Here is a 10,916-nt window from a genome sequence, read left to right on the forward strand (position 1 = left end):
AATCCACAAGGATTTACCGTGAAAAGACCGATTTCTACGTTTTCCCCAAAAAGTTGCAATTGTGCAAGTCAAAGATATGTTACATTCGGTCTTTGCAAGCTCATAGCAGCCATATGGATAAAGCAATCTCACTCAAATTTTCACAGATGATGTCTGGTATCTATACGAGCAATTTGACACCGCATTGGACGAAATCAGAGCAAGTAGAAAATTTCACAAAATTTTGACCCCTGAAGGTAGATCGCCACCTTAATCATGGAGAGCGTGTGGTCGAGGTGAACTCATTGTCGGGAAGTAGTAAAACTACTACTTCCTAATGACGTCAGTTCCCAAATCACTGACGTCACCCGCAAAACATTTTTTTTAATGGGAAATACATATGTAATATATCCATACGTACAGCTAGTCATGTAGATCTACGAAATCCAACAAAGCACATGAAAAGACGTTGTTCTAGCCAATGCAGACGACTTGATTCCTCCCCCATTTGCCTCGATGTAGTCGCCGACAGAAGCTGTGCGAAATGGGCAATTCACCAGCTAAACCCGCGGAGCCTGAGGTCGTACAGTCTGAGAGTGATCGCAATGCCGAGGATCCTCTATCTTCCTCTGTGCCTGAGTTTCGTCACTTGACAACGCTATCCACGGGACAAGCGGAACCCCTTAGTCGTGGTGACTATGAAATTGTACCTCCAGACCTTCGTCGTGGATCCTCTGTAAGCGACGAGAAACTAACTGTGCCCACAGTTTTCAAGTGGGAAAATGGTGGCAAAAATGTCATGGTTGCTGGATCATTTTCGAACTGGGAAAAGATCCCCATGACAGAAAGGTAGAGTACCGAATTGGTTGTGTGTGTGTGTGTGTGTGTGGGAGTGGGTGTGGTGTGCGTGCACGCGTATGTTGTATGTGTGTGCGTGTGGGACGGGGGTTGGGGCATGCTTCTATACCTGTTTCGCGCTCACACAAAGTCTCATTTAGGGTTCCCAGTAAAAAGGCAACATTGCCTGTTGGGAAATCCCTAACAAAATAAGAAAAAATAATAATAATACTCATAAAAAGGACACACTTCAGGCTCATTACAAACATCTTGAAAGTTTTTGTCTTCACAAGTATACTTTCAAGCCTTCTCGTCAGGTGAAATACAGGCAAGGGAAAAGGAACAGGAACAGTGGATTATAATAATAATAATAATAATACCGTTATAATATACGAAATGTTATGGTGAAAAAAGGAGGACAAAATGTTACGAGTTATGACTAAAGCGGGATTCACAGAAGCTTTTTTGCGGTGCGACACGCGATGCGACGCGATCTGCGACGGACGCGTGCGATGCGAACTCGCGAAATACCATTCACAGAAGAAGTCAGTGATGCGACAACATCTTGCTGATTTGGCTACGTCACCATAATATTTGCGCGGTTTGATACAACTTGTACAAATTTATAGGCAACTCTTGAACCTTTGTACAACTTTGCTGTAGAAAAGGTCAAATTCGTACGCCAAATCGCTTGTCGCATCGCATTGCATCGCAAAAGTTGAGCCAAGCTCAACTTCTGCGATGGCCCAGTTGCGGCAGTTGCGTGGGGTGCGACATGGCTGCGATTTGGGGTTTTCCCGGTTTCGCGTCTGTCGCATCGCGTGTCGCATCGCAAAAAAAGCTTCTGTGAATCCCGCTTAAGGGCATGTTCAATTGGTAGGATAGGGAGATCCCGATCCACTGGATCCACTGCAGGGGCGTTGGAAGGAGGTAGAAAGTGGTACGACTCAACAGTCAGAGGGGGTCCGGGGGAAACTCCGGGAATTTTTTTTCAAAAAACACTCAAGATACCCCTCTCAGAGGGTCTCCAAAGGTACGAAGTAACAAAGAGACCGACTAGATTTACGAGTCATGACGCATACATGCCATGCAGTTCCGTAGTCGACAGTCTAGTCACGCGTTACACGGTGCAGTGACCTGACTGGTGCACCGATGACGGATCGCGGCTCACGATCACGTGTGGTCATGTACAAACTCGATACCCCCATTTTTTTACACCGGATTTGGACGTTCCGCGTGGACCACCTGGAGCCAAAAGTGGTACGGCTCGAGCCGTACCAGTCGTACCGCTTCCGTCGCCCTTGCACTGGATTCGCACCCTTTCGATTGGTCGAATCCGGATCCTTCGGATTTGGATCCGGTCAATCCACCTCGGGGAGCAGGGTTGACCGGATCCAAATGTGACCTTTGTGCGTATTTAAAAAAAAAAAATTTCACGGTTCGCGTGAGACTCGGCCAAAGGCCCAGTTTTCCGCATCCGCAGGAACGCCACCACCCTCTTGGATCAAGGCGCAGATGCAGCTCCTAAGCGGTGGGAGGTGAGTAGATCAGACCCACCACAAAGTGGTCAAAGACCGAAATCCCATTCACTGCATCCATGTTTCCCTCGTGCCAGGCCACGAGTTCCCAATTAACTGTGGGTCGCAGCACGGCTGGAAAAAATCCTTCCGCTTCCAAGCAGGACTTGAACCTGGTACCCTCTGTTTCTCAATCATGGTCTTAGACCATCCCACTATGCCTGCCTGCCTTGTGCGTATATGGCGGGTAAAAATCATTTTTGTACACATTGTGGTACGCACACGTGGATCGTGATAGAGCTTGTTGACTTTTTGTACAACTGGCACGGTGAGTACGACTTTTTATTACTTCGTCAACATGGCAACAGTCAAGGCCCAAAAAAGTGTCCAGTTGACTCTGAAGGATCCGACGGATCTGAGATCTGGATCCCGATCCTTACCAATCGAACATGCCCTAACTCTCCACCAACGTAACCAGATCTTATTAGGGCTGAAACGATCATTCAATAACTCCTAACGATCGACCAATATCATTAACGATCGATTTATTGGTTTTATCGATTCTTGTTGTCTCTACCCGTGTTCCTCGAACACTAGTTTAGGAAGAAATTCCATGATACCTTTGCTATGTAAGAGATTTGTGGCCCCACATTGTTGATATCTGAATCTTGTCATCACCCTCTGGCAACTGCTCTTATCTCCAACCTCTCCCAGAAATGAACCAAAAAGACACAAAGTCTTCTCTCCCGATCTCTTTCAAAGCCATAAATCAATTTAACGGCGCTTGAAAGTACATGATTGTACTCGTATTGCTATGAGATGGAGTGCAAGGGCTCGAATGCTGTCCCTGATATGCATGCATAAAAAATCGTTAGCACTCGTTTTGAACACTAACGATTATCGATTGCACTCATAACGATCGATATGCGAGTTATCGGTATAATTGTTTCAGCCCTAGATCTTATACATGTCAGCGAGTGCGACAAAATGGCACAAAACTGACAAAGGAGTACTGAGACATTCGGCGACCTGACACCTAGCTCCAACACTTCTCCAAGGCGCAAACCAACCTTCCAACTTGGAAGGCTCAGGTTCCGAGTTAAGAAATGATGTGTGTGTAAAAAAAATGAAAATGAACAATAGGGATTCACTTGCCAGAAAAAGCTACGTCAATGAGCTGTGCGGCAGACACGAAGCTAAAATTAGTGGCAGTCAATTCAGCAGCCTTGCAGGCTGTAGAATGTTGTAAAACCACCACAAGTTTTGCTATGTCTAACATAGCTATTCGCTATCATTGCTTCAGCGATGGGCACGTGTGTGTGCGTGTGTGCACGTCACTTTCAGTTGTGCCCGACGTTGCCGCTCGGGGAGGTCTAACAAGCCCCCGAGTGGATTTAGAACATCGTGAGATGAAATTTGTTACAGAGAAGAGAGCGAGAAAGAGAGAGAGAGAGAGAGAGAGAGAGAGAGAGAGAGAGAGAGAGAGAGAGAGAGAGAGAGAACCTCCGACGGCATCAGCGTGCTCCATCTTCCTCTCTCATGCCCCTCCGGGGCCCACGTGACCCCTGTGGCAGCGGCTCGACAGGACAGGTGTGTGTGTGTGTGTGTGTGTCGGTGACTGGTGCGACTTGGCGCAGGACAGGCGAGACTGGCGCCTCATGTGCAATCGTCCCCGGCCGGCTGTGCCAAAGCCTAGAGTGTTCATTTGCGGCTGTGGCAGGGACTTCCGTCGGCCCAACGATCTAACTCGCCACAGGAAATACTGCAACTCCTGATGCTATCATTGCACGGAGCAATGGACATCCAAAGGTCCAAAGGTGTGTGTGTGCAGGGATGAATTTATTGTCATATTTTTGCATAGCAGTTTCTTCTATACAAAATCACAATTGTGCAGCAGTCTTTGATTTTGATTAGCATTTTTCTTTGAAGGTTGGGTGTTTACCACATTGTCCTTCTTGAGAGTGATGCCTGAAAGCCCATTTGCAAAAAAATCGACTGAATCATACATGTGCACGCAGATTGAGAGTGCCTGCACCACATACACTTGACTGTAATTATGCATGTTAGTTGACAGCACAGGCTAGGCATGGATAATCTGTATGTATCACAGTTTTCTGCGAGTCACGGTGACTTTTGAGTAGCAGTAGGTCGATTTTGCATCGCAAACTGCGATGCGATACTGGATAAATTCATCCCTGGTGTGTGTGTGTGTGTGTGTGTGTGTGTGTGTGTGTGTGTGTGTGTGTGTGTGTGTGTGTTTGAAGTATACATACCTGTTAACCATGGACTGCTTCTGGCTAGATTAACTCTTGTGTAATCAATGGTGCTAGTGAAGCTTATATCAGATCCACTCTGATTTAGCCACCGACACTAGTACCAAGTATTACCTTCACTGGGGGCAGGGGTACCTGCAGTTGGATCCCGGGACGGATACCCTGATGCCGTCAATCCTTTTCTGCACCTTGTCCTCACCCACTTACTGAGGTGTGGTGAGCCCATAAGTGGGATCATTTCAAGTCCACCCTAGTTTGGGGATTTCAGGGGGTGTCGGTCGTTGGGTGGTTCAATGGCCAATTGAGTCATCTTTCCAAGATTCCTTTTGAGTCTCTCTCCCCTCTCCCGGGGAGACCCACATGACCAGTTTTGGCAGTGAGCAACAAGTAAGTAAGTAAGTACAAGTGTGTGTGTGTGTGTGTGTGTGTGTGTGTCCCATATGGTACAGTGGTATGTGCAGTCGATTTCCAATCGAGAGGTTGCGGGTTCAATTCCCGACGATTATGGTCGCACACGTCTTTCTTCTCTTTCTCGGACTCTTCCTGACTTTTCTTTCATTCTCCTGGGTGGTTACCAACAGCCAGTGTATGCCGGAGTATGTGGTGTGGTGTGTGTGTGTGTAGAAAAAAATGGAAAAATGAAAAATAGGGATTCTCTGGCCAGAAAAAGTCACTTCAAACAGCTGTGTGGTGGATACCAGGCTAAAAATAGTGGCGGTCAATTCATCAGCCTTGCAAGCTGTTGAATGGTGTAATCCCAGCACAAGTTGCTATGTCTAACATAGCTGTTCGCTATCATCGCTTCCGCGATGGGCACGTCTGAGGTGAGGAGGTCTGAGGTGTGTGTGTGTGTGTGTGTGTGTGTGTGTGTGTGTGTGTGTGTGTGTGTGTGTGTGTGTGTGTGTGTGTGTGTGTGTGTGTGTGTGTGTGTGTGTGTGTGTGTGTGTGTGTGTGTGTGTGTGTGTGTGTGTGTGTGTGTGTGTGTGTGTGTGTGTGTGTGTGTGTGTGTGTGTGTGTGTGTGTGTGTGTGTGTGTGTGTGTGTGTGTGTGTGTGTGTGTGTGTGTGTGTGTGTGTGTGTGTGTGTGTGTGTGTGTGTGTGTGTGTGTGTGTGTGTGTGTGTGTGTGTGTGTGTGTGTGTGTGTGTGTGTGTGTGTGTGTGTGTGTGTGTGTGTGTGTGTGTGTGTGTGTGTGTGTGTGTGTGTGTGTGTGTGTGTGTGTGTGTGTGTGTGTGTGTGTGTGTGTGTGTGTGTGTGTGTGTGTGTGTGTGTGTGTGTGTGTGTGTGTGTGTGTGTGTGTGTGTGTGTGTGTGTGTGTGTGTGTGTGTGTGTGTGTGTGTGTGTGTGTGTGTGTGTGTGTGTGTGTGTGTGTGTGTGTGTGTGTGTGTGTGTGTGTGTGTGTGTGTGTGTGTGTGTGTGTGTGTGTGTGTGTGTGTGTGTGTGTGTGTGTGTGTGTGTGTGTGTGTGTGTGTGTGTGTGTGTGTGTGTGTGTGTGTGTGTGTGTGTGTGTGTGTGTGTGTGTGTGTGTGTGTGTGTGTGTGTGTGTGTGTGTGTGTGTGTGTGTGTGTGTGTGTGTGTGTGTGTGTGTGTGTGTGTGTGTGTGTGTGTGTGTGTGTGTGTGTGTGTGTGTGTGTGTGTGTGTGTGTGTGTGTGTGTGTGTGTGTGTGAAGTATACATACCTGTTAACCATGGACTGCTTCTGGCTAGATTAACTCTTGTGTAATCAATGGTGCTAGTGAAGCTTATATCAGATCCACTCTGATTTAGCCACCGACACTAGTACCAAGTATTACCTTCACTGGGGGCAGGGGTACCTGCAGTTGGATCCCGGGACGGATACCCTGATGCCGTCAATCCTTTTCTGCACCTTGTCCTCACCCACTTACTGAGGTGTGGTGAGCCCATAAGTGGGATCATTTCAAGTCCACCCTAGTTTGGGGATTTCAGGGGGTGTCGGTCGTTGGGTGGTTCAATGGCCAATTGAGTCATCTTTCCAAGATTCCTTTTGAGTCTCTCTCCCCTCTCCCGGGGAGACCCACATGACCAGTTTTGGCAGTGAGCAACAAGTAAGTAAGTAAGTACAAGTGTGTGTGTGTGTGTGTGTGTGTGTGTGTCCCATATGGTACAGTGGTATGTGCAGTCGATTTCCAATCGAGAGGTTGCGGGTTCAATTCCCGACGATTATGGTCGCACACGTCTTTCTTCTCTTTCTCGGACTCTTCCTGACTTTTCTTTCATTCTCCTGGGTGGTTACCAACAGCCAGTGTATGCCGGAGTATGTGGTGTGGTGTGTGTGTGTGTAGAAAAAAATGGAAAAATGAAAAATAGGGATTCTCTGGCCAGAAAAAGTCACTTCAAACAGCTGTGTGGTGGATACCAGGCTAAAAATAGTGGCGGTCAATTCATCAGCCTTGCAAGCTGTTGAATGGTGTAATCCCAGCACAAGTTGCTATGTCTAACATAGCTGTTCGCTATCATCGCTTCCGCGATGGGCACGTCTGAGGTGAGGAGGTCTGAGGTCTGAGGTGTGTGTGTGTGTGTGTGTGTGTGTGTGTGTGTGTGTGTGTGTGTGTGTGTGTGTGTGTGTGTGTGTGTGTGTGTGTGTGTGTGTGTGTGTGTGTGTGTGTGTGTGTGTGTGTGTGTGTGTGTGTGTGTGTGTGTGTGTGTGTGTGTGTGTGTGTGTGTGTGTGTGTGTGTGTGTGTGTGTGTGTGTGTGTGTGTGTGTGTGTGTGTGTGTGTGTGTGTGTGTGTGTGTGTGTGTGTGTGTGTGTGTGTGTGTGTGTGTGTGTGTGTGTGTGTGTGTGTGTGTGTGTGTGTGTGTGTGTGTGTGTGTGTGTGTGTGTGTGTGTGTGTGTGTGTGTGTGTGTGTGTGTGTGTGTGTGTGTGTGTGTGTGTGTGTGTGTGTGTGTGTGTGTGTGTGTGTGTGTGTGTGTGTGTGTGTGTGTGTGTGTGTGTGTGTGTGTGTGTGTGTGTGTGTGTGTGTGTGTGTGTGTGTGTGTGTGTGTGTGTGTGTGTGTGTGTGTGTGTGTGTGTGTGTGTGTGTGTGTGTGTGTGTGTGTGTGTGTGTGTGTGTGTGTGTGTGTGTGTGTGTGTGTGTGTGTGTGTGTGTGTGTGTGTGTGTGTGTGTGTGTGTGTGTGTGTGTGTGTGTGTGTGTGTGTGTGTGTGTGTGTGTGTGTGTGTGTGTGTGTGTGTGTGTGTGTGTGTGTGTGTGTGTGTGTGTGTGTGTGTGTGTGTGTGTGTGTGTGTGTGTGTGTGTGTGTGTGTGTGTGTGTGTGTGTGTGTGTGTGTGTGTGTGTGTGTGTGTGTGTGTGTGTGTGTGTGTGTGTGTGTGTGTGTGGTACTTTTGAGCTCGTCTTCTGTCCCGTGCTGAGACTTTCGAAATGCCAGTGGAACTCGGCCAGGAATGGAACTAAGTTGTGAGCATGTAATAATTAACAGTGAAATCAACCGGGGTTGAGTGTACAATCACACCCAGACGCAATAAAGAAAACAACGAATCCACTTGAAATTGGCTAGTGGTACAGCGCCCCCGTTGCGTGCATCGGCATGTGTAGCGTGGTAACTTCATGCAGCTGCTGTCGAATTGCATGCCAGATGAAGTCCCGTCTTCTCTTTCTCTGCTGCTGTTTTTTTTGCTGCGACTGCAGCTATGATAACTTCTCCTTTATTGCTGATCTGCCGGTTGGGAAACACGAGTACAAGTTTCACGTCGACGGCCAGTGGATACACGATCCGAGTGAAGTAGGCATGGGGCGGGAATGTGTGACGTGCTGCTGCTGCTGTGCAATCGGGGGGGGGGGGGGGGGGGATGTGTGACGTGCTGCTGCTGTGCAATCGGGGGGGGGGGATGTGTGACGTGCTGCTGCTGTGCAATCGGGGGGGGGGGGGGGGGGGGGGGGGGATGTGTAACGTGCTGCTGCTGTGCAATTGGGGGGGGGGGGGGGACTGTGTGACGTGCTGCTGCTGTGCAATCGGGGGGGGGGGATGTGTGACGTGCTGCTGCTGTGCAATCGGGGGAATGTGTGACGTGCAGCTGCTGTGCAATCGGGGGGAATGTGTGACGTGCTGCTGCTGTGCAATCGGGGGGGGGGATGTGTGACGTGCTGCTGCTGTGCAATCGTTTTTTTTTAATGAGTGTGATGCTGGTTTATCATTGCTTGGCGAATTGCACACGTGCGTTGTGTCTGGTATGGCTGTGCTGGCTGTGCTGGTGCATACTCTTGGCCTAGCAGTAGTCATGTACTTGTTTCCACAACGAAAGCCGCAGTCTGCAATACTTGACAGCGTGGAAGTGAATATCCCCGTCTGCCATATTTCGTCATGCTTTAGCTTGTCGGGTAACCGGGCTCTCTGATCCAGCCTGGTTGTTTGCCTCTCTGTGTATCTCTGTCTTCAATGTGTGTGTGTGTGTGTGTGTGTGTGTGTGTGTGTGTGTGTGTGTGTGTGTGTGTGTGTACATGGTGTGTGTATGTGTGTGTGTGTGTGTGTGTGTGTGTGTGTGTGTGTGTGTGTGTGTGTGTGTGTGTGTGTGTGTGTGTGTGTGTGTGTGTGTGTGGTACATGGTGTGTGTATGTGTGTGTGTGTGTGTGTGTGTGTGTGGGGTACATGGTGTGTGTGCGTGCGTGTGTGTGTGTGTGTGTGTGTGTGCGTGTGTGTGCACTGTGATGAACACTGTGTAGCCTACCACACGCAACGCCATGGGAACGCTCAACAACGTTGTGACGATAGATAAGGCTGATCTGGATGAGCTCGACCTGGATCTGGATTCACCCCAGCAGTGTATGTGCATGTACTAACTATACTGTACTGGTGTCTGGTCATGTGACGATGTACAGTCAAACTTGCGAATACCGACTCCCTGATGGTGCATGAGAACATTGTCGTGATTTGCGAATTGTCTGTATTTGTGAGGTCAACAGTATGCAGTCAAGTGGTTACTGGGTCTGAGGATAATGTTGTTATTCGCGAGTTGTTGTAACTGTGTATACCGGTATACCCGAGGTCGTTATTCTCCAGGTTGACTGTAATGTAATGTGGGGTAACTTGGGATTGAGGTTCTCTATCTATCTCCCTCTCTCTTTCTTTCTCGCTCTGATCGCTCAGCCTATTCAAGTTCACCACCTGGAGAATACAGCCAAGAAGTGCCGGAGAAGTTTCTTCCAGGTGTACCGCCACAGCTGCCGCGTCTCCTGCATCAAGTGCCGCTCAACAGTGAGCAAGACCCGCGGGTAAAGCAATGTGCTGTTGCTGTTGCCTTTGTTTGAGTCGATTAATCTTGTGGTAGTGTGCTGTTGCTGTACAGATCCTGGCTGGAGGCATGCATGGGCTCTCTATAATGGCAGTTCTAGAATACCTTGCCCTTGAGTAATTTTTAGTCCCCACAATGCATCATCTTGAATCCGTATTCCACGATGAGTCTCTGCTTGGAGCAGTGATGCCTGACAGATTGGGTTTCCTTTCGAAGTTCTCAGCCTTGCCTGCAGTTTCTTATTTTGGTGTGTGTGTGTGTGTGTGTGTGTGTGTGTATGTGTGTGTGTGTGCCTGTATGTGTGTGTGCCTGTATGTGTGTGTGCGTGTGTGTGTGCGCGCATCATGTGCTTGGTGTACTGTAGTGTGACCCCACGGTTTTACCCACACCTGACCACGTGCTGCTCAACCATCTCTACGCATTGTCAATCAAGGTGAGGCTGTTTATTTTATTGCCAATAGTATTGTATTGTAGTTGACAGGTTCATTTGGGTTTGTCTTCAAGTGAAGGCTCACAAGCAGCTTTTGTGATCTCATAGTCTTTCAGTGTACTTGAAGTACAATTATAGGCATTTACGATATGATTGCAGGCGGTTGATGGGTAAATTACTGGTGGGCGATGTCACCAGTTCAAAGGCTCTTCCAAACAAAGGAACACATACCGAAATATGATGAGGCCAGTTTCTTGCTTTGGGGATAGTACATGTACATGATTGTATACATGTAATGCCACCTTACCTGTACATCTGAGTACATCTCTCTCTGTCTCTGTCTCTCCCCCCCCCCCCCCCCCCCCCCCTGCTGCTTTCAGGATGGTGTGATGGTCCTGGCCACCACACAGCGATATCAGCATAAGTTCGTCACAACTCTTCTGTACAAGCCAGTCGTGTAACTATCTGCGTAGCTTGGTGTGGAACAGGCTGGATATCACAGGTTCATAGCTCTCATGACTGGATATCACAGGTTCATTGCTCTCATGGCTGGATATCCCAGGCTCATGCTGGCTGGCTCCTAAAATGTATGTAAACTCGCTCATTGATCAGCTGCATGATTGAAGATTGGCAT

General features: G+C 48.4%; 1 protein-coding gene across 1 annotated transcript; it reads left to right on the forward strand.

Annotated features, from left to right (window-relative positions):
• The first annotated feature begins 416 nt into the window (after window positions 1-416).
• Window positions 417-10,913, forward strand: LOC135814762 (5'-AMP-activated protein kinase subunit beta-2-like). The gene is made up of 6 exons (XM_065327930.1): window positions 417-828; window positions 8,252-8,345; window positions 9,284-9,383; window positions 9,708-9,832; window positions 10,217-10,285; window positions 10,663-10,913. Exons 1-6 carry the CDS (start codon window positions 524-526, stop codon window positions 10,741-10,743), a joined length of 774 nt encoding a protein of 257 aa, XP_065184002.1. The 5' UTR covers window positions 417-523; the 3' UTR covers window positions 10,744-10,913.
• Window positions 10,914-10,916: the final 3 nt, after the last annotated feature.

The sequence above is a fragment of the Sycon ciliatum genome, chromosome 4 (assembly GCF_964019385.1).
Source record: "Sycon ciliatum chromosome 4, ocSycCili1.1, whole genome shotgun sequence".
Classification (NCBI taxonomy): Eukaryota; Metazoa; Porifera; class Calcarea; order Leucosolenida; family Sycettidae; genus Sycon; species Sycon ciliatum.

What these genes read in the sequence shown, in the direction of transcription:
- LOC135814762 (XM_065327930.1), top strand. Translation starts at nt 524, where the DNA reads ATGGGCAATTCACCAGCTAAACCCGCGGAGCCTGAGGTCGTACAGTCT. An exon ending in GGATACACGATCCGAGTGAA is followed by an intron (nt 8,346 to 9,283) that starts GTAGGCATGGGG and finishes AACACTGTGTAG; the next exon opens with CCTACCACACGCAACGCCAT. An exon ending in TCTACGCATTGTCAATCAAG is followed by an intron (nt 10,286 to 10,662) that starts GTGAGGCTGTTT and finishes TGCTGCTTTCAG; the next exon opens with GATGGTGTGATGGTCCTGGC.